The 22,774-nt window shown below is 47.9% G+C and overlaps 1 protein-coding gene across 1 annotated transcript in view; it reads left to right on the top strand.

The window, feature by feature from the left end:
• The window catches only part of LOC135891196 (ectonucleoside triphosphate diphosphohydrolase 8-like), a 50,984-nt gene extending 28,615 nt beyond the window's left edge, over positions 1-22,369 (top strand). Inside the window, exons 2-10 of the mRNA XM_065418685.1 lie at positions 4,553-4,687; positions 7,739-7,856; positions 11,638-11,788; positions 13,686-13,845; positions 14,826-15,059; positions 16,058-16,330; positions 20,135-20,245; positions 21,282-21,419; positions 22,187-22,369. Coding sequence (XP_065274757.1) covers positions 4,565-4,687; positions 7,739-7,856; positions 11,638-11,788; positions 13,686-13,845; positions 14,826-15,059; positions 16,058-16,330; positions 20,135-20,245; positions 21,282-21,419; positions 22,187-22,369 — 1,491 coding nt within the window. The 5' untranslated portion in view covers positions 4,553-4,564. The remainder of the gene's footprint in view (positions 1-4,552; positions 4,688-7,738; positions 7,857-11,637; positions 11,789-13,685; positions 13,846-14,825; positions 15,060-16,057; positions 16,331-20,134; positions 20,246-21,281; positions 21,420-22,186) is intronic.
• Positions 22,370-22,774: the final 405 nt, after the last annotated feature.

Below are 22,774 nucleotides of genomic sequence, written 5' to 3'. Positions count from 1 at the left end.
AATTGGAGAGGGGTCAGAGAAGAGCCATAAGAATGATTAAAGGATTGGAAAACATGCCTTAGAGTGACAGACTCTAGAAGCTGAATCTATTTAGTTGACAAAGAGAAGGCTAATAGGTGACTTGATCACAGTCTATTGGTACCTACATGGGGAACAAATATTTAATAACAGGTTCGTCAATCTAGCAGAGAAAGGTCTAACATGATCCAATGGCTGGAAGTTGAAGCTAGACAAATTCAGACTGGAAATTAAGCATACATTTTTAACAGTGAGAGTAATAAACCATTGGAACAATTTACCAAGGGTCATGGTGAATTCTCCATCACTGACAATTTTAAAATCACGACTGGAGTTTTAAAAAAAGCTTTGCTTTAGAAGTGATTTGGGGCAGTTCTCTGGTATGTGTTATACAGGAGGTCAGACTAGACCAATGGCTCTCAACCTGTGGCCCAATCAGCACAGAGCTGCGGCCCATGTGACATCCTCAGGGCTGTACAGGTAGTACTGGATGCAGCCCGCAATGGTAAATAGGTTGAGAACCACTGGACTAGACGATCACAGTGGTCCCTTGTGGCCTGGGAATCTGAATTCCTGATACTCCTCACGGAACAGCCCATCAGGCATTGTATCTGAGACCTGAAGGGCCCTTCTGGAATTAGCACATGTTGTACTAAAGTAAATTTGTCCCATCATAGAGCTGCCAGCTCCTCACCAAACAAGCCCCTCAGGGGATTCCTGTCCCTGCAGTGTGTGAGAGACCACCTCTCTGCATGCATGTATTCCTGTCAAATGGCAGCTGAATCAGACGTCATGCAGGCCAGCAGGACTCAGACACTGGTATGGTATCCTTCTGCAGGCTTCCCTCACAGCATTCCTGAGGATCCTCTGTGCTGAGCCCCAGTGCATTGCTGCTAGTGTCTCCCCCAGCCTGTGCACTAACATGGAGACAAGGCCATGGTCTTGGCCTTGAGATGAGGTTAGGGTTATCCCAAGCGCCATGGTGGGATAAAGCCAACACATGTAGCGGGGAGGTGGCAGGCACAGCAAGGGCTGAGCTTGGAAAGTTTGGGAACAGTGATGCGGAGATGGTGTCTCAGAGCCCCCCCAGTGCAGAAAGACTCTGGGAAACCCCTTCTGTGTCACACATGACATAAACAGAAGCGTCAATATGAGGCTTGAAATAGGAACACATTGCTGGCTCTCTTTACTAGGAAATTAAAGGTAATCATTACCTGTCCTTATCACCTGGGATGCAAATGAGATGTTATAATTTAACCTCTGGAATATACAGTTCACTTTACAAGGATCCAGAGGGAGTTTATTGGAGGAAATGGGGGAAGGCTATTTACCCCCATGAAGTCATTCTGCAGGAGTCAGTGGGGTTAGTACACAAGAGTGCTGCCCTTGCAGGAAGCTTTTCTCCACCCAGGGTGATAATCTAGGCTATCTTGGCCAAGGCCAAGTGCTGTACCATAATCACAACCCACCTTCAAAGGGAGACCCTGGGCAAAGTTCTCACTGCCACTGGCTCCCCACGGAAACAATTTGCCTTAAATCCGGAAAGGTTCCCCACCTCTAAACCCTCTGGAGTGGAAAACCTGAAGCATGATGTTGCATCCCTCCAGGTGACCCCTGAGCCCAGATCTCAGCACAGCCAGGCATGGGATTTCCACATCTCAGAGGCTGGCAAACTCTCCTCCCCTCCAGAGTCAAGGAAAGGGATAGTGATTGGGAGACAATAATAAGACAGTGGTGGTAATGATTCACCTGCAGCACATTGCAGGCAGCACGTAGCTCTGCACAAGATGGTTTGTCCAGGGAAGGGTGTGTCCGACTGGACATTTGCCTCCAGTCATGTTCAGCATGGACTTGGCCAATTTAGAAAGAGCTGCCAAACATCTGTGTATCCAGGTCTCATGCTGAGTGTGAGACATGGAATCCTGGTGGCTCTGCCAGGTGGCCAAGTCCCTCCCCATCCTCTGTCTGTGAGACTCTAGGGGAGCGAAGTCTGATTCTCCGCCTGCCTGAAATGACGTACTGCACGCCATGGAAAGCACCCCTCGCTACCATGGTGACAGATGCCTACCGACTGGGGTAATACATAACTAAATGAAATATCTGCCGTCACAAAGCCTCCCATAACAGTTCCCACTGGGGTCACCACCTGTTCCCATAGATCCTCCATGGGTGACTATTAGCAAAATTTCAATATATTTCCATACCATTTTCCCTTGTCCCGATGGCCTCCACTGTGGCTTTCCTTTCAAAATACAGCTACTGTCATTGTTGTCAGACGTCACCGGTGTGGTGCTCTGCTTTGTTTAATGTTGATAACAGTCGGCTGCATGCATGTGTTCCCTCTGTGTCCTGCCCCGGCTCTGCGCAGATCGCTGACACAGCAGACTCCGAGAGAACCCCCAATGACCACAGACTCCGATAAGGTACGAAGGCCCCCGGCCAGGTTTATTGTCAAACAAAGCACAGTAATAGTTCCCCACAGACTCTACAGGACATACTACGAATATGTGCCCCCTGACAATGGACCGGCTCAGTCAATGGCAGGACTCTCCACTGCCCCCTAGGCAGGACAAAGACGTCCACTCAGGGATGCATTCTTATACACAGGTACAAACAAGTTACACATCACTCCTGATGTATCGAAGTACAACCCCTCTGCGTGTTGGGGTGCTGCCTCTCTCATAGTACATGTTGGTTCGAACAAACAAGTCTGTCCATCATATTATCCTTTTGACCCTGTCTTTTAGGATGGGTCAGCCTGTTCCTCATTATTTCTGTGGAATGTGACTCTTCTGGTGCCATCCTGGTCCATGTTTATCCTATTAGTGCTTGATACCCTTTAGATATGTGTATACGTCCAATTAGCAGCCTTCTTCTTGATAGAAAAGGCCTAAAGATCTGATGGAAAAGGCCTAAAGACCTAAGTGGAACTAAGGACATGCATTTAATCATGTTAGCTATTTGTTAATCAATTTAATTGGCTCACTTGGCTCACAAGTATATGCAGCTGTTTCCCCATATCTCCCCAAGGTTTTTAGTGCAAAGGGTCAGCAAATGTACCTTGTTTTCCCTTCAAAATGATAAATGTATCCGCCACAGATGTCTCTTGTATCCCCCTCCCCAAAAGTAATATATGTATCCTGTGTAACCTATTATTCATAAGTCAGCGTAATGACGCAAAAGGATGAAGGCTAAGTTGTTTGTTACTGGTTATAAAAAGGGCCTGTTCGGCCATGTAAGGTGTGTCTCTCCTCTGGCATGAGCCGATGAGAGCGCCCGCTCAGCTGATCGATCAATAAAGAACATGGTACCTGTCTTCTTGTCTCTCCGTGCCTCCTTGGTGTAATTGGGTAAGCTCCGGGGAGAACGGGCCCCATTTGGCCAACATTCTTGCCAACTTTTGTGAGCAGGGCCTGCCTCTGGCTCACAGCTGAACTTTGCTTTATGTTAACAAAGTCTTGACCATTCCTTTGGTTCAGGCCTCAGGCCTCATACCAGGCCTCTGATACCAAGGGTTTATGTTTCAGGGCCTCATCTTACTACAGTCATCATCATCTGTCATGTGGGATCTGATGGATTTAGTCAGCACAATCTGTTTCATACCTGGAGTTCCTTGGACAATATTACAAACCTTCTGCCCCTGCCTTGCTCTGCAAATGCTCTGAGATCCTCACAAGAGAATATCTCAGCCCTTCAGCTGAGCTGCTTGGTTGTGGGGGCAGGGGAAGGTTTGAGTTCAACCCTTCTCATCACTGTGTATGAGGGTTGCCCTAGATGCATTTTTCTTCAGGTCACGCTGTATTTGAGATGAGGCCTTGAGATGAGGTTTGCCAGCTCTTTCCATGGTATTAAGTCTTGTGATAGCCGCATTTAGGCTCCAAGCTGTTAAACCTTTATGAGAGATCATTTGCTGCCTTTAGTGCAGGGGGATGCATGGGTCAAACAGCCTTGGACACTGCCCCTTCCATTAATGCTAACAAAAGGCACCACATTGGCAGGGGCAGCACAAACTTCACCCATGCCAGCCCACACCTAATAGCCAGTTTCCCGGGCTAAGGAGTCCACGGTCACAGTGGAAGGGGGGAAGGGGAAGTTCAGCCTCTGCTGAAGCAGCCAGCTACTGGCAGTTACAGTGGTAGTTTTTGCATTGCATTTTCATTGATTTGAGGATAAAGTCCAACTTAGCAATTGTAGGGCAGAGCACAGGGCTCAGGGCCAGGGATCAGAATGGACTTCTCAGCTGTATGTCTCCAAAATGTCCAGTTGAAAAAATAAGCCTCAAATGTAAAAACAGAGGCTGACCCATGACTGGCCAGAGGGGAACATTGCCTTTGAGGGATACTGATAATCCCTAGCTGTTCTACAGCATCAATTGATCTCAAAGCTCTTTACAAAGCAGGTCAGAATCATGATCCCCATTTTGCAGATAGGAAACTCTTGCTGTCTGCTAAACAGCGATGATCCCCAGTGGCCACATCAAACCAACCCTTTGAACTGCCCTTCTACTTTTCTGCATGTGTGTGTGTGTTTGCAGGTGACTTTTAAAATGAGCATCGATTTGAGACGCTACATCCCTGCCATTCTGGTAGCGCTGGCTGTGTCTTCATCCATCGTCCTCATTCTCAGCCTGGTGAGGATCCAAAATGTTTCCTTTGCACCTAACAACAAGGTGAGTCCCTGAGCTACAGAATACAGAGGCCAGTAGCATTGTATGGGTGCTTGGAAATTTCAGAGTTTACCAAAAATTTTATGTCAATATTTTTAGCAACAAGCAAAAGTGCATTGCCATAGCTTTGCAGGTATAGACTTCCCAACCTCCCTGCATACTGAAGAAAAAGTGAAATACAGGCAGAACCCCACATGTGTTTGAAAAATACAACAGATCACACAAGAAATTGCAGGGTTATTGTTATTGCTGTTGGAACGAAAGGCCCCAGGCAGCATCAGGGCTTCATTGTGCTAGGCACTCTACAAACTTCTAATCAAAGACCTCTGTCTGGGCCAGCTTGGAAGAAGAGAACATAATTTTGTGCCGTTACAAATTAAGAACCCATCCCAATGCCATCCCCAATGCTGAATCCCAGCATATTTTCAAAAGGACTCTTACACTGTGACAGACTTGGTGGAGGTGCAGAAATTAACATGGAGCTGGAACATTATGTGCTCAGCCCTCTGTTTAAATCCATGCAAGCCCAGCTAGGGTTATCAGATAGCAAGTGTGAAAAATTGGGACCTTTTTTGGGGGGGGTATAGCATAGGCGCCAACTCCGTGGGTGCTCCAGGGCTGGAGCACCCACGGGGAAAAACCCCACCCTGCCCCTCACCCCAGCTCACCTCCGCTCTGCCTGAGCGTGCCGCTGGGTCCTGCTTCTCCACTCTCCCTCCCAGCGCTTGCACCGCGAAACAGCTGTTTTGCGCAACAAGCCTGGGAGGAAGGGGGAACCTGGCGCGCTTGGGGGAGGAGGCGGGGCCGGGGTGGGGATTTGGGGAGCGAACCAATAGGGGCAGGGAGGGGCGGAGCTGGGGTGGGGCTGGGGGTGGGGCAAAAGTTGGCGCCTATGGAGTATAGTTGCATATATAAGACAAAGCCCCAATATATCAGGATGGTCCCAATAATATCAGGATGGCTGTTCACCCTAAGCCCAGTGGGACTGCCTGGATAGGAAAGCTAGAGTAGAAGATGGCCATATCTACTCTGCTACCGCTTTGGGGGAATGTCAGAAGTAGACATTCTGTGAGAGATCATTTTCATTCACACCATAGTTTCTCCCTCCTTCCACTTTATCCTACAACAGCAGTGCTCCAACAGTGGTCTGCAGAGACTTGCTGGTGGCGCGGAGACAGGTGGCTGCTCACGTGGTTCTAAGGGTACAACTACACTGCCCACATTACAGCATGGCCGTGGCAGCGCAGTGACATGGGCAATGTAGTCACGCTTTATCGCTGGGGGAGAGCTCTCCCGGCGATAAAAAATAACCACCCCGAATGAGGGGTGGTAGCTTTATCAACAGAAGTGTGGCTCCTGGCGATAAAGCGCTGTCTAGACTGGCGCTTTTTAGCGCTAAAACTTTTGTCGCTCCGGGGAGTGTTTATTCACACCGCTAAATGACTAAAGTTTTAGCGCCGAAAGTGGCCGTGTAGACACAGCCTAAGTCTCCTTGTTTCCGGCTGCTACATCCCATAAACATACAGCTTAATGTACATCTAAACTGGGACTTTCTGAGAGCTCAGGTGCCCAGCCCCCGTTGACTTTCAAGATTTGGCCACCTAAGTCCCTTACGTCTCTTTGGAAATCCCAGCCTAAAGACTTTCCAAATGTTACTTGCTCATGTAAACAATTGTCATAGTTGCCATAGAGATGTTATATAACCATGAATGGGAGGGGAAGTGGTCCCTGAGATAGCAAATGGGAGATCAGGTGGCCCGGGTGATTGTGAATCAGAGGAGGCGTCCCTGAGATAGGAGTCCAGAGGGGCCAGTTGTGGCTCACCACAAGGAGGGGGGGAAAGAAAAAGAAAATCCATAATTCCAAATCAGTTAATATCTTGTGGTACAACATATACTAAAATGCCTGCATCATACTCCTATGGATCTGGCATGGTGTCACATAAAGGCAGAGTTAAGGTTGTGTGGGTACCCTAATTGTACAGTTTCATAGCTTAACATATTTAGATTTCTTTTAAGTGTAACTTTAACTCTGAACTTCCCAGGTTTATAATGCTTGGATTTGGGAATACTTACACAATCCTTGTGATGTATTTTACCCTAAATTACTCATATGAACTCTCAACCTTAACTCTGTGTTAGCATAGTGTTTGTCTGGGAATCTCTAGTAAGTTGTGACCCATGCTTTGAAAAGTTCTGAGAAACCTCTGCCCTACAGCAAAGTCCTGTAACACGTCAGAGCCTCTGTAGATGCCACAGACATAAGATTGCACAGATCTGAGTTTGTGATGTTGAAAATGCTGCATGATGGAATTGTTGGTGCAGTCACTGAGGGAAAGATGGATTGCTGAGAAGAAATTCTGGATTCTGGTCTCAGTGCACATATGCATGTTCCCAATGAGCAGTGCAGTGACTGACCTTCCCTCAACCCCCAGACATGTACAGGGCTGCGGCACATGGAAGGGAGGAAGCTTACATCATCGTAGCCTGTATTCTGGGGGTGAGCTCTTCAGGCCCTGGGCTGTCAATATGGCATCTTTGAACCACACTGACGAACATTAAACCAACAAAGAAAATAAAAGATCAGTAAAACTGCAACAAAGAAAATGCAGTTGCGCTGATGGTGTAAATTATCATCAGTCTGTGGACTGCAGGGGCAGGGCTGGAAACCGATTGACTTCAGTGGAGTTAGCCAGTGTACATTAGCTGAGGCAACATGCTCAAGGGACCAGCCTGTTTCTACTTTACCTTCAACTGAGGCACAGGTTTTAAGGTTTTTAAGGCCCAGCTTGACAAATGGCTGGGATGATTTAGTTGGGGTTGGTCCTGCTTTGAGCAGCGGGTTGGACTAGATGACCTCCTGAGGTCCCTTCCAACCCTAATATTCTATGATTCTATGACATCAGAGGGCCCATTCGGCTAAGGAGCAGAAGCACATGTCTCTAACTCTCACTGACCTATTCAGCCCCTGAGCAAACGTTAGTGCAGGGGGATGGAAGGCCCCAGTTTCTGCTCTGGCTTACCAGACCCATCATGTTTTGGTTATGCCTTCCAGTACGGGATGGTGTTCGATGCAGGCTCATCCCACACCTCTCTGTTCGTCTACCAATGGACATCTGACAAAACGAATGACACCGGAGTGGTCAGCCAGACGTTATCCTGTAATGTCCAAGGTCAGTATTCCTGCCCCGCTGTGAGGGAAACACCATGGGTTCAGAGCTCCTCTGAGATTTCTTATGCAGCAGGGCACCTAGGTGGTGGAAATGTTGGATGAAGTGTAAGAGTCTGGTGGTCAAGTCTCTTCTACAGAAGACGATCGTGCCCTACTGACACTGGGGAAGCACAGTGGTTATAGCAAGAGTTGCTGCATCTAGGTTGCCTGAAGTCAAGGGATTCCTGTTTCCAGTTGCTCCCTGGCACCATGCACAGCCTCTGGCCACAGCAAATCAACCTGACCTTGGGTTTTGGGGGGAACTTTTCAGGGCAGCCTCCAAAATCTCAGCACTTTGGGGTGCATCACAGCTAGCCACAGTTGTCTATAGACACAGGCAACTCAGTCATAGAAGTGACACTGCATGGAGAGATGAGTCCACAGCGCTTATCCCTCACCCCTTGTCTGGATTCACTTATAATGGGAGGGACAACAGAACCCACCTCTAGTGACCCTCCATCTATTGTGAGTGGAAGCTCAGGGTGGCATCATGGCATCTGCATAGGTTTTCACTCCTCTTATAGTGATAGAGTGCACTATAGTGTACCACCAGAGGCAAGGTACACTGTGACAACCCCCTTGGAATGCAGGAATTATCACTGAGTTCTGCATTCCAAGAGGGTAATCACCTCCCTTTCCTCCTCTGCTCTGGCTGAGCAGGAGATATGAACATTGCCACTACCCTTGAGGGAAAAGATAGGGAGGAATCCCTGGCTTCCAGTCTTGCTCCTCACTGGGAATGAAGATATGGCTTTCCAGAGTCTCCCCCGAACCTGCCAGCGCTCACTGCAACAACTGTGGTGAAGGAACCCTGCCAGCTTTTATGTTCATGGCACACACACACAGAGCAGTTAAAATGCTCTTGCTGGAAGGTTACAATGTAACTAGAGCTGTCGATTAGTCACAGGTAACTCACGAGATTAACTCAAAAAAATTAATCATGATTAAAAAAATTAATCGCAATTAATCTATTTTAATTGCATTGTTAAACAATAGAATCCCAATTGAAATTTATTAAATATTTTGGATGCTTTTCTACATTTTCATATACATTGTATTCTGTGTTGTAATTGAAATCAGTGTATATTATTTTTTATTACAAATATTTGCACTGTAAAAAGATAAACAAAAGAAACAGTATTTTTCAATTCACCTCATACAAGTACTATAGTGCAACCTCTTTGTCGTGAAAGTGCAACTTATAAATGTAGATTTTTTTTTGTTACATAACTGCACTCAAAAACAAAACAATCTAAAACTTCAGAGCCTACAAGTCCACTCAGTCCTACTTCTTGTTCAGCCAATCGCTAAGACAAATAAGTTTGTTTACATTTACAGGGGATAATGCTGCCCGCTTCTTATTTACAATGTCACCAGAAAGTGAGAACAGGCATTCGCATGGCACTTTTGTAGCCGGCGTTGCAAGGTATTTACGTGACAGATATGTTAAACAATCGTATGGCCCTTCATGCTTCGGCCGCCATTCCAGAGGACATGCGTCCATGATGATGATACTCGTTAAAAAAATAATGCGTTAATTAAATTTGTGACTGAACTCCTTGGAAGAGAATTGTATGTCCCCTGCTCTGTTTTACCCGCATTCTGCCATATATTTCATGTTATAGCGGTCTTGGATGATGACCCAGCACATTTTAAGAACATTTCCACTGTAGATTTCACAAAACACAAAGAAGATACCAATGTGAGATTTCTAACCGAACCAAGGTTTAAGAATCTGAAGTGCCTTCCAAAATCTGAGAGGGACGAGGTGTGGAGCATGCTTTCAGAAGTCTTAAAAGAGCAACGCTCCAATGCGGAAAATACAGAAACCAAACTACCAAAAGAATAAATCAACCTTCTGCTAGTGAGATCTGACTCATATGATGAAAATGAACATGCTTTGGTCTGCACTGCTTTGGATTGTTATTGAGCAGAACCAGTCGTCAGCATGGACATATGTCCGCTGGATTGGTGGTTGAAGCATGAAGGGACATATGAATCTTTCGCGCATCTGGCACGTAAATATCTTGCGACACCGGCTACAACAGTGCCATGCGAACACCTGTTCTCACTTTCACTTGACATTGTAAACAAGAAGCAGGCAGCATTTTCTCCTGCAAATGTAAACAAACCTCTTTGTCTTAGTGATTGGGTGAATAAAAAGTAGGACTGAGTGGACTTGCAGGCTCTAAAATTTTACATTGTTTTATTTTTGAATGCAGTTTTTTTGTACATAATTCTACATTTGTAAGTTCAACTTTCATGATAAAGAGATTGCACTACAGTACTTGTATTAGATGAACTGAAAAATACTATTTTTGTTTTTTTACAGTGCAAATACTTGTAATCAAAAATAAATATAAAGTGAGCACTGTACACTTTTTATTCTGTGTTGTAATTGAAATCAATATATTTGAAAATGTAAAAAACATCCAAAAATATTTAAATAAATGATATTCTATTATTAACAGTGCGATTAATCACACAATTAATCACGATTAATTTTTTTAATTGCTTGACAGCCCTAAATATAACACTACTTTATTTCTTAGAATTCAGAACAATAACACACAAAAACCCCAGAACAAGAGCGAATAAAGCAGCCTGTTCCCTAAGGCAAACACATCTCACTCCACCTCGCTGTAGGCTGGGTGTTTGAAGACAGACTGCTGAAGAGTCAAATTGCACACTTCCTTACAGAGCCCCCTAACCTGCAAGCAGGACCAGGAAACCCCCTGAGGACTAAAAGTGATCGCTTACAACTTCAAAACAGCTTTCACTGCACCACTCCACCAGTCCCCTGGGCAACATGACATGAGATCTTGTGCCAGAACGTAATTGGTAGAGCAGAGCTAATCTGCTGCTGCAGGGCTTTCCCCACTTCCCTGCAGGAGGGACTCTCACTGGGCAATAATGAGATCTCCCTGATGTCAGTTTTTGAGTGGTGCTGGAAAGGTAGGCTGAGCCAAGCAGAAATCCCAGGCTTCCCGTTAGCAGGCAGGGCTGGGCCCTGGAGTCTTTGCTTGCTCACCTGTTGCTAAACTTATCCTGTATTATTTTGGGGAGGTTGAAACACTCCAGTATCTCTGCTTTTTTTTTCTGGGCCCGATTCCTCTTTCGGTCTCCACGAACAAATGGCTGCAATGAGGGCCAATGAACGCAGATGCCTCTGCTGAGCTGGGACTCTGCGGCCTGTATCTCTGCAGTGAGCTTCCTATGTAGGAGTTTTGACCACAGGTTTGGGTACTGTGCTGGCATGGTGAGAAGCACTGAAAGGTTACAGGTGGCCCCTGCAGCACAGAAGTGTGCCATAAAGGCACATTATGGCCTCCTGTGATCTTACCTCTCAGTAGAGGGGAGCCAGGGCTAGTCTGTAATGGAAATAAAGAGGATTCATTATTGAGGCTTCTGGACACAAGCAGACCCTGTGATTCTGCCTGGATGCCTGGCTTTCAGAATAACCCAGCCTGTGCTGCCTAGTGCCAACATGAAGGCGGTCCCTGTCTCCTGGCCTGGAGTGAGAGACTGCCCACTACAGCACAGCCTGCATGCCACCTGGCTCCTTCCACCTAATGATCATGCTTCAGGAGGCAAAGCAGAGAGTTGAGTGACGTGGTTACTGAGGGATTCACAAGCAGGTTACCCATCACACCCCCATGAGGTACCAGGCCTCAGCCCCTTACGTCCTCTCATTGTACCCTGCCCCATCCCCAGTCACTCTTATCAACATAACTATGTTCCAGGACCTGGCATATCGAGCTACGCCAATGACCCTCCCAAAGCTGGTGTGTCCCTCCGGAGCTGTCTAGAGGACGCCCTGAAGGTCATTCCTGATGAGAGACAGAGGGAGGTACCAGTATACCTTGGAGCTACAGCAGGCATGAGGCTGCTGAGGTAATAACACAGGGTCTCTGGGGTAAACAAAAGGCTGTCTGTGGTGACACAACACCCCCCAGCCCAGTATGGCTACAGCTGGCTCAGCACTCACAGGCACCCTTAGCTCCCATTCTAGCACCTAAGAAAGAGACCAGATCCTCAGTAGAGCTCAGCACACTGGGTGCATGCTGGGTGCCGAGCTCTCCAGAAAACTTGGCCCTGACTGGGGATGCTGAGCCCTTGGGCCTCTGGCCCTGGATGTGGCAGTGGGAGGGAGAAGTTCACTGTTAATGATACCACCCATCCACATGTAGTCTCTCTTGCTGAACAGACTCCAGGTAGTCAGGGCCGGCTCCAGCTTTTTTGCCGCCCCAAGCAGCAAAGTGGGGAAAAAAAAAAAGATAAAGCCGATCGGCGGCACTTTGGCAGCTGCTCAATTGTGCTGCTTCATTCTTCGGTGGCAGCTCTAAGAGGAAGAGAGGGACTGAGGGACCCGCCACTGAAGACCCAGACGTGCTGCCCCTTTCCATTGGCCGCCCCAAGCACCTGCTTCCTTCACTGATGCCTGGAGCCGGCCCTGCAGGTGGGGGGGGGGGGGTGAGGGCGGGATAGAGGATTTTGTGGAACCTAAACTTTGAATTGTTACTTTCAAAGCATCATCCTTAATTTGGAATTACATACATGGTCCCTAGTACTGTACTGTGTGTGAGCACAGCACAATCTTTAATGTATTTGTCCTCACGAGGCAGGACCATGCTATTACCCCCACTATACAGATGGAGGGGGTAAGCCCAGAGCAACTAAGTGACGTGCCCAAAGTAACACAGGACTGCTGCTGTGGTGGAGCAGGAAAATGAACAGAGGTCTCCTAAGTCAAAGGCTAGCACTCTAACCACGGGAACATCCGTTCTCCCACAGTCTTTTATAACTACAAAGTTACAATGAGTTTGCTGTCTTTAAAGATTTTGTCTGGGACTAGACAGTGTAATTACAGCCTTTAATGAGTTCCCCCTCAGATGGACAGCACCCTAGTAATAGTCCTGTTGTTGTCTATGGTACTTTCTTTGCTCCATTACTTTGTCACAAAATCTAGGTTCAAAATGGGGAACAAGTGTCTGCTGCTGTGAGGCACCTTGGTTTAGCTCTGACACTTTGTGGACAATTCAGCAAAGCTGATAACTTACACGTTTTTAAATCAAGACTGGATGTGTCTCTAAAAGATATGGCCTAGGAAGCTTTTCAGGAAAGTTCTATGTCCTGTGTTATAGCAGGTTAGACTATAACTATAGGTTGAAGTTTTAAATCATGATTTGAGGATGTCCGTAACTCAGCCAGGGGTTAGGGGTCTATCACAGGAGTGGGTGGGTGAGGTTCTGTGGCCTGTGCTGTGCGGGAGGTCCAACTAGATGAGCACAATGGTCCCTTCTGGCCTTGGCAGCTATGAATTTCCCATCACTTGGAGTCTTCAAACCAAGGCGCATGTCTTCCAAAAGAGACACTCTAGTTCAGCTGCAGTTCCTGGGCTTGATGCAGGAATTCTAGGATCTGTGCTATGCAGGAGGTCACACTAGAGCATAATGATTCCTTCTGGTCTTAAAATCTACAAATCTATGAAATACTTAAAGCAAATAAAGACAGATGGTATGAAACAAATATACAGAACCTGGGGTGATGTTCCATGAAAGAAGGAGAGCAGTGTTATTTTTACCTTGCTTTTATCTACGTGATTCCAAATCAAGACAAAAATGCAGTTTGGGTTTAGTTAGCAGAAAGAGACGTGTAAAACTACCAATCTCCTGCAGTGTGGAATGTTTGCTGCAAAAATCCAAAGTCTATGAAATAGAATGTCCTTGCATTTTCTCAGTGCTGTTGATTCCATTGTTTTGGTGACTCTTTCCCTTTGCACACCCTTTAGCATGGAAAACAAGTCAGCTGCAGACCAGGTCTTGAATGAAGTCGCTAAGACCATACAACAGTATCCTGTGAATTTCCACGGGGCTCGGATCATTACAGGGGAAGAGGAAGGAGCCTATGGCTGGATCACCATCAACTATCTGCTGGACTCCTTCACCAAGGTGTGGCTAATGGGAGATGGAAACACCCATCTCTGCTATTATTATTTTAGATTCTTAAATGTGTAAGTTAATTCAGGCTGATGAAAGGTACTGGATTGACAGCAGCCCACAATGATAATGCCCAGGAAGGACTGGATAGAAACTATCTAACTTTGTATGGAGGCTACCACACTAAGCAGCAGTCAGATGGTGACAGCTTTCAGACTGGTTACTGCTAGTAACATAGGGGTGAAAGCAGGGCCGGCTCCAGCATTTCTGCCGCCCCAAGCAAAAAAAAAAAAAAAAAGCCGCGATCGCAATTACGATCGGCGGCGGCAATTGGGGGGGGGGGGAGCCGCGATCGGCGGCGGCAGTTCGGCGGCAGATCCTTTGCTCCTAGAGGGAGTGAGGGACCTGCCGCCCCCAAATTGCCGCACATGCCGCCCCTCTCCCTTGGCCGCCCCAAACACCTGCTTGTTAAGCTGGTGCCTGGAGCCGGCCCTGGGTGAAAGGTTCCTTATCCTATTAGAGTATCAACCCCCAAGCCAGCCAGCTCCCAGTATTCCAGTATGATGCAATATCATTCTCAGATGATGTTATAGTTTAAAAACCCCATGACCAATGAGCTATTGACACCTCAGAACCGCAGTTATCCCAGAGACAGTATCAGATGACACAGACACAAACAAACCTGCCATTATTAAGCCTACAGATGAAAGAGAAGGAAAAATTATAAATAAGTTTCCCTGTTAAACACTAAAAGGAAATCAAGGGTCACTCCTGGGTGAAACCAGATCAAATTTCAGTTCCAAGAGTTTTCAGAGGCTATATTTTCAGATTCTGTAGGCAGGTGACTTTTGCAGTGCAGTTAACCCCTTCTGTTTTATTCTATTTGATTCAATTCAATTTGTTTTTATACCGGTTCTTATACAGCTCGCATCCCATAGGAATAACTCAAGACTGGACTGTCTCTCCATGTGATCCCTGTTTTGTCTTGGCAGTACTCTCCCAAACAACGTGACTGGATCCATCCTCAGTCAGCCAAGATCCTGGGTGCACTGGACCTCGGAGGAGCATCAACCCAAATCAGCTTTATCCCCATTGGTCCAATTACCGACCAGACAAAAGCCTCTAAGTTCAGGCTCTATGGGTTTACCTACACTATCTACACACACAGCTATCTCTGCTATGGACAGAATCAGGCGCTGAAACAGCTGATCCTGAAAATAACAGAAGTGAGAGAACGTTTGGTGGCAGTTTGACTCTATCCTCATTCTATCAATAGGATTTTGTTTCTATTAAATGCAAATGGGAGCACAGGGAGCAGCATCAGAGGGGGCTTAGCACCTGCAGCAGGCTCCGCGGGGCCGGGGGGGGTCATGAGGAGCAGCATCTGGTATAAAGCAGGCCTTGGGAGGAGCATGGGGGAGAGGAGGGGAGCAGAGGCTTGAAGCTGGGAAATTTTTCAAGGTATCCCTGGGAGGCGAGGAGAGAAGCAGGGGCTTGGCTGATGGAGGCCTTGTAAGGCAGGAACAGTGGGGAGAACAGGAGGGGTTGACTGATGCTGCCCTTCTGAGATGTACAAGGGAGGAGGAGGAGATGCCATCTCCAGTCATGGCTACAGAGGTACCTATGTGCTGTGGGGACCCTGAGCTAGGGCCAGGGCGGGGGGCTTGTCAAGGCTGCAGACACTGCCAGGGTTCAGAGACTCTAGCATTGTCCACCATTCAGCCTCCTGCTTTATAGAGATTCAGTGGGGATCACATCACGCTCACCTTAGAGGCCACATGGCCATGAGGGTTTGTGTGCAATGCCGAAGGATCTGAATTGCACTTTGCCAGATGAGTTGGGGAGGCTGCTGGGTCTCCGAGGCTTGGCAACACCTGTAGCCACTAGGAGCCCCTGCACTCTTCTCCCATGCAGCTCAGCATGCATCCAGAGCCGCAAGAGGCTCGCATGAGAGGGAGAGCAGGGGGCTGCAGATGCACAGATAGGTCTGGGTCTGACAAAGCCAACAATCAATCTGATGATAATACAACTCCATAGTAAGAAGCCCCAGCAGCTGGGCCAGTGGCCTTAAAAGGAAAATCTCTCACTGAGCTGCCTGCCAGTCCTGTCTGACTCCCAGTACATTCCTGCCCTCAGGCTGGGATGCCCCATCATGTTTAATGAGGGCAGGGGATAGGAATGAGTCTTCACTCTATGAATGACCATGTGATTTCACTGTTCCCAGAACATGAAGGTCCAGGGCTCTGTTAACCATCCCTGCTACCCTGAAGGATACCAGGAAACTACCACAGCAGCTTCCATTCACAGCATGCCCTGCACTGCCTCTCATGCACAGACCCCGTCCCAAGCCTCCTGGAACGCCACGCTGGTGGGCACAGGGAATGCCACCGAGTGCCGTATGGCCATCAAACAGATCTTCAACTTCACGGCATGCGGCCAGAGTCAGCTCTGCACATTCGATGGGATCTACCAGCCCCCGGTCAACGGGGAATTCTTTGTAAGGCAAATCCTCTCTGACCCCTCTTCTGAACAATCTCTAAACCCTTGTTCTCTTTGGGTGCCCCTTTGTGCCCCTTCAGAGAGGCTGAACATGCCTCCCTCACAGCCCCTAATTGCCCAGGACTGAGCTGAAGCCCCGAACTCAGATGCAGCAAACCCAAACCAGCCCAGCCCAGGCTGGCTGCTGCCCTGAGCAAAGGGAATGCAGCTTCCTATGTGCCAGCACAGAGAGGGAATATGTATTGCAAAACAGAAATCATAGTGCTTTTCAGAATGGACTGGTGACCTGGCCCAGGGTGGCCCTTCACTAGCAGTGGTAGGAAAATGGAAGGGAGAAGAGCTTTCCAGGGAAAATTTTAAAACTGTGTATTAAAAACTCCCAGAGCTTGTTTGTTTTTTTGAGGCTTTTGTTTGTTTGTTTGTTTGTTTGTTTGTTTGTTTGTTTGTTTGTTTGTTTGTTTGTTTTGAGAATTGTTGATCTCAATGACAGGTCTTGTTTCAGTTTGTGGAAGCAAATTTAAATATTTCATTTGGCTTGGCCACCATTAAACCACATCCTCCGGAGCTGCTGCTGCGACATGCAAATTATAGTTCGGGTGCCTCATGCCCCATTCTCCTGTCGAGGCTGGGCTCTCTGTCTGAACTAACATTTCCCATCCCATCATCTCCCCATCTTGCTGGTGCATCATGGAGTCCCATGGAGGTGTAGGCTGGCTGAGTTGCACAGCCCATGGAGGAGAAAGGGGATGAGGTACCTGAACTACAATTCCCATGAGGCACTGCAAATTTCTGAATCAAAATTGCCAGTTTGTGGGTTTTTGTGTAACCTTTGGGTGGGCTAGAGTTCACTTCATTGCCTTTCTCCAGTGCCTAAAAAACCCCAATTCACAAAGAAAAGCAGCTGGAGACCCAGAATTCAGCCTCTAAGGATTTTCAGCCAGGAGATTGCACAGGGTCAATCTCCCCACATTCAAGTCCCAAAAGGAACAAAAGGAATTAACTTAATTAAGTGCCTACTTTATAAAATCTTATAAAGAAACATAATAACTAATAACTTTGATTTTAAAACACAACATGGCTATTTTCTAATCCACATACATTATCTTCACAGTTATACATAAAGAAAGAAAGCAAATCTAAACAGATCAGTCCCCATAGACTGCGAGACAAGGCCAGGGAGGCAGGCAGAGCTGCAGGGTCTCACTGCGTGGATGAGACGATGGTGTAGGGAGGAGGGGTTTAGATTTATTAGGAACTGGGGAAACTTTTGGGAAAGGGAGGAGCCTATACAGGAGGGATGGGCTCCACCTAAACCAAAATGGAACCAGATTGCTGGCACTTAATATTCAAAAGGTTGTAGAGCAGTTTTTAAACTAAGGGCTGGGTGAAAGCCGACAGGTGCAAAGGAGCACGTGGTTCAGACATCCCTTAGGGGAGGATCTATTAATAGAGAATCTCTATGTCCTAGTGAGGACGAGAGGATGGAAAATGATAAAATACAGGCAGGGTCTGATCAGAAACAATCCAATAAAAAAGAGTCCCATTCAATTACATTGTATAATGACAGACAGCTAAAAGGAGACAAGTTTTAAAGTGCTTATATACCAATGCTAGAAGACTAAATAATAAAATGGGTGAACCTCGTATTAAATGAGGATATTGATATAACAGGCATCACAGAAACTTGGTGGAATGAGGATAATTAATGGGATACAGTAATACCAGGGTACAAAATATATCGGAAGGACAGAACAGGTTGTGCTGGTGGGGAAGTGGCATTATATGTGACAGAAAGCATAGAATCAAATGAAGTAAAAATTGTAAATCAATCAAACTGTACCATAGAATCTCTATGGATAGTAATTCCATGCTCTAATAATAAGAATATAGCGGTAGGGATATATTACTGACCACCTGACCAGGATGGTGATCGTGACTGTGAAATACTCAAGGAGATTAGAGAGGCTATTAAAATAAAAAACTCAATAATAATAATGGGGGATTTCAATTATCCCCATAGTGACTGGGTACATGTCACCTCAGGGCGGGATGCAGAGATAAAGTTTCTTGACATCTTAAATGACTGCTTCTTGGAGCAGCTGGTCCTGGAACCCACCAGAGGAGAGACAATTCTTGATTTAGTCCTAAGTGGAGCACAGGATCTGGTCCAAGAGATGAATATAGCTGGATCGCTTGGTAATAGTGACCATAATATAATTAAATTTAATATCCCTGTGGCAGGAAAAACACCACAGCAGCCCAACACTGTAGCATTTAATTTCAGAAAGGGGAACTACACAAAAATGAGGTTAGTTAAACAGAAATTAAAGGGTACAGCACCAAATGTGAAATCTCTGAAGCTGCATGGGAACTTTTTAAAGACATCATAATAGAGGCTTAACTTAAATGTATAGCCCAAATTAAAAAACATAGTAAGAGAACCAAAAAAGAGCCACCGTGGCTAAACAACAAAGTAAAAGAAGCAGTGAGAGGCAAAAAGGCATCCTGTAAAAAGTGGAAGTTAAATCCTAGTGAGGAAAATAGAAAGGTGCATAAACACTGGCAAATGAAATGTAAAAATACAATTAGGAAGGCCAAAATAACAGGGCTCAAAAAAGAACTAGATAAATTCATGGAGGATAGGTCCATCAATGGCTATTAGCCAGGATGGACAGGAATGATGTCCCTAGCCTCTGTTTGCCAGAAGCTGGGAATGGGTGACAGGGGATGGATCACTTGATGATTTCCTGTTCTATTCATTCCCTCTGGGGCATCTGGCACTGGTCACTGTCGGAAGACAGGATACTGGGCTAGATGGACCTTTGCTCTGACCCAGTAGGGCCATTCTTATGTTCTTATGTTGTGTGTCAGGTGCCATTTCACGAGCCCCAATGTCCGTTTTTTTAATCTGTTTTCCACGGTGGCAGCCCTAGTCGCTCACTGCCGATTTGAATTTAACTCACAGACAGACGCTTACCCAGTGAACGCTCGCCACCCTCAGGAGGAGGGGGACAGAGCCCAGCCAATCACAGACCTGCACCCTGCCCGCCAAAACAATCACAGCCTACAGCTCTCCCTGTCCCACCCACTCCTGACCGCCCAACTGGGGAAAGTTTGGAAAGTTTCTGAGTCTGGAATTTGACAGGGTGCGGGAAGTGGGTGGGTGTGCAACAAGTGGGGGGAAGTGCTCTCCTCTTCTTCTCTCAGGCAGGTGTTCTGCAAATGGGGGAGCACCTGTTTCTCTTCCTTCCACACTCCCTCTGGGCACACTCCCTTCTTCTCTCTTAGGTACCAGTGCAAATAAGGGGACGCTGTCCCCCAATTGGAGCATCCATGTAAATATAGCGAGCAGTCCTCCCTTTCACCCCAGCTGTATGTGCAAAAGGGGGAGCTCCCTTCCCATGCTCCCCAGAACGGGTTTGCTAATGAAGCAAATCTCCGTGTGTGTGTAAATGAAAATCCCCCCATGGGTGTGCACATTGTGCTTATTTACCCCTAGGATGTGTGGGAGATGTACCTCAGACGTGGCACCTCCGGGGCTGGGAGGGAGAGGAGCCTGTGATGGGGAAGGAGCCGCGGGAGAAGGAACAGAGAAGGGGGCGGGGCCTCAGGGGTCTGGTTACCAGCCATGAGAAAGGTGGCAACCCTAGACTGGATTTCCCGGAGCTGGTAAAAGGGAGAAGAGCTAGAGCACAGTTTGCAGGCTGGTACTTTATGCACAAGATCATATTCCTCAAAGTCAAGCCAACAATGGAGCCCATGCTCAGGCCTCCTATTGACCTATTGGTCTCTTGCTTTTCAGGCCTTCTCTGCCTTTTACTACACCTTCAGCTTCCTCAACCTGACCAGTGGGCAGCCCCTGGCCGTTGTCGAGGACACTGTCCAGAAGTTCTGTGCGAGAAACTGGACAGACGTACGTGCTGTGAGGGGGGATGGAGGCTACAAGGGAACAGGCAGGGGGGATTGCAAAGCAAAGGGTCCTAAGAGGGGAGGGGGAAGGGAACTCTCCCAGGGGAGGCCCCACAGCACAAGGCAGGCCAGGGTTATTGAAGGGGTAGGTGGTATCACCAAGCTCAATGCCCTGGGAATAGTCAGAGGGCTAGTGATCTCTGCTCTGAGCTGCCCACAGGGGTGCAGGCTCAGTTCCTAGGCCCAGCCGCTCTCCCCAGGCTGGCAGGAGCCTGAAGCCCTGTGGATGCAGCACGCTCCCACTCTGGTGGGAGGCAGCGCATCCTGTCATTCCGTGGTACCCTTTGTGGCAGCCAGAAGCCATGCTGATGGGCTCCCAGCTGGCCACCATCGGGAGTGAAATGGTCCTGAGTGATTAATTTAAATCAAGGGGAGGGGACAAAACTACCCAAAGCACCATCTCCCTCCTGCAGAAAACGTCCTGCAGCTTCCCCAGGATGACCAATGTTACTCCCACACAGGGCCGAGGAGTGGGAACAGCCAGTCAGCACCAGAGGAATTTTCACTGCCGAGGTCGCATGTACCCAGCTGCTGTGCTGTACAACCCCCCGTCTGGCCTGGCGCGCAGGGACGCTCTCAGCGCAGATCCAGCCTACAGAAGGGCGGGTGTTGTTGGGGTGGGCGCACAGCCCCCTGGCTGGGGAGAGCAGGACAGTGCAGAGGCAGACTGGACATTGGTCCCGCTGGGGACAGAGAATGAGGTCATGGCCATGTTGTACATGATTAACATTGGGGTGGGGCAGCCAGCCCAGTTGCTCGATCACAGCTCATTTGATGAGCTAGGAAATACCTGCCTGGTCCATGAGCAAGCACCTGTCTCTGTACCCTGGAGAGATGTGGGCCATCAATCCCTCCCTCCACACCTCAGACTGTCAGGGAGCTGCCAGGACACAGTCTGCCCCTGCTGTAGGCTCAGAGCTCCTGTCACGCTGCTGGTGTTCATGTCCCTTCTCTCCCCTGTGCTGATTGTTTACCCCCAGTTGAAATCCAGCTACCCCAAAGAGAAAGATCAGTGGCTGCGAGAGTACTGTGCCAACGCCAACTACATCCTGGTGCTCCTGCTCGATGCCTACAAATTCAACCAAACCAGCTGGAGCAGCATCAAGTTCCAGATGAAGGTAAGCGAGAGTCCGAGTGCAGAGGCTAGGAGGAAGAATCGCACGTCAACCTGCTTGGAGTCAGCATGGCTCAGTTGGTGGCGCAAGTGCTCTCACCTCTGGGGCCGAAGGGCATGGCTGCCACCCCTGCTAGTCCATGCCTGCTCCTCTCCAGCCTTAACGATGCACTGCAGTGACTATGCTCCTGCTCTTCCAGCCCACAGCTCTGCCAGTGCACCTCAGTCCTGCGATTCTGGGTGCCTGCTGCATTTCAGCGAGGGCTGATGGACTGTGCACAGTTGTGGCAAAAATCATGAGGTGATTTTATGATGAGGACCCACAATGATGAGAAAGAGGGTCCAGACTCCCCTGTGCCCCATGGCAGGGTTTGGAAGCCAAGGGCTGGGAAGGTGTTTTGCTGCCACAGTCTGTGTTCTGCAGAGCAAGGACAGCCTTTGTTCCTTGTGCCCATGCCAGTGATGCTCAGGCAGCATACTATGCACAATGCAGGTCAGGAATCTGGGCATCCCCATCTCCCTGTGGGAATTGAATCATAGACTATCTGGGTTGGAAGGGAACATCTAGTCCCACCCCCTGCTCAAAGCAGGACTAATCCCCAGACAGATTTTTGCCCCAGATCTCTAAGTGGCCCCCTCAAGGATTGAACTCACAATGCTGGGTTTAGCAAGCCAATGCTCAAACCACTGAGCTATCCCTCCCTATTAGTAGCTCACACCTCTTGGGGACTGGTCATCCCCTTAATACCAGGGTGCTCTTTCCTTGGGCAGGCAGCAAACACGGACATTGGCTGGACCCTGGGCTACATGCTGAACCTCACCAACATGATCCCGGCGGAGGTTCCGGAGCAAGTGAAAGGGCAGCAGTACGGGCTCTGGGCCGCTGCCATTTTCTTCATTGTCCTGACTCTGGCTTTCTGCCTCGTCGGCTTGCTCATATACATCCTGTGGTAGGAGCCATTCAGCAGGAGCAGATGGCCAGGGCTTCAGCACCTCGCACCCTCCACTAATGAGAGGCCTTAGACACCCTGTTAAATGGAGACTTGAGGGGTGGGCACCCACGGAACATAACTGACCCTACAGCAAGATTTAAACTAGGCCCTATATCACATGAGGAGTGGGAGCCACTACCCCCTGAGGCTGGAGTTTTCAAGGTATTTAGCCACCTAAAGATGCTGATAGGCACCTAGTGGGATTTTTTTCAAAAGCATTTAAGTGCCTAACTTAAATTTTTTCACACAACTCACAGTCAATTTGTGGAACTCCTTGCCAGAGGATGTTGTGAAGGCCAAGACTATAACAGGGTTAAAAAAAGAACTAGATAAATTCATGGAGGATAGGTCCATCAATGGCTATTAT

This window comes from Emys orbicularis, chromosome 18, assembly GCF_028017835.1.
Source record: "Emys orbicularis isolate rEmyOrb1 chromosome 18, rEmyOrb1.hap1, whole genome shotgun sequence".
In the NCBI taxonomy this organism is placed as follows: domain Eukaryota; kingdom Metazoa; phylum Chordata; order Testudines; family Emydidae; genus Emys; species Emys orbicularis.
Note: the sequence above shows the minus strand (reverse complement) of the source record. Positions and strands in the feature narration are given on the sequence as shown.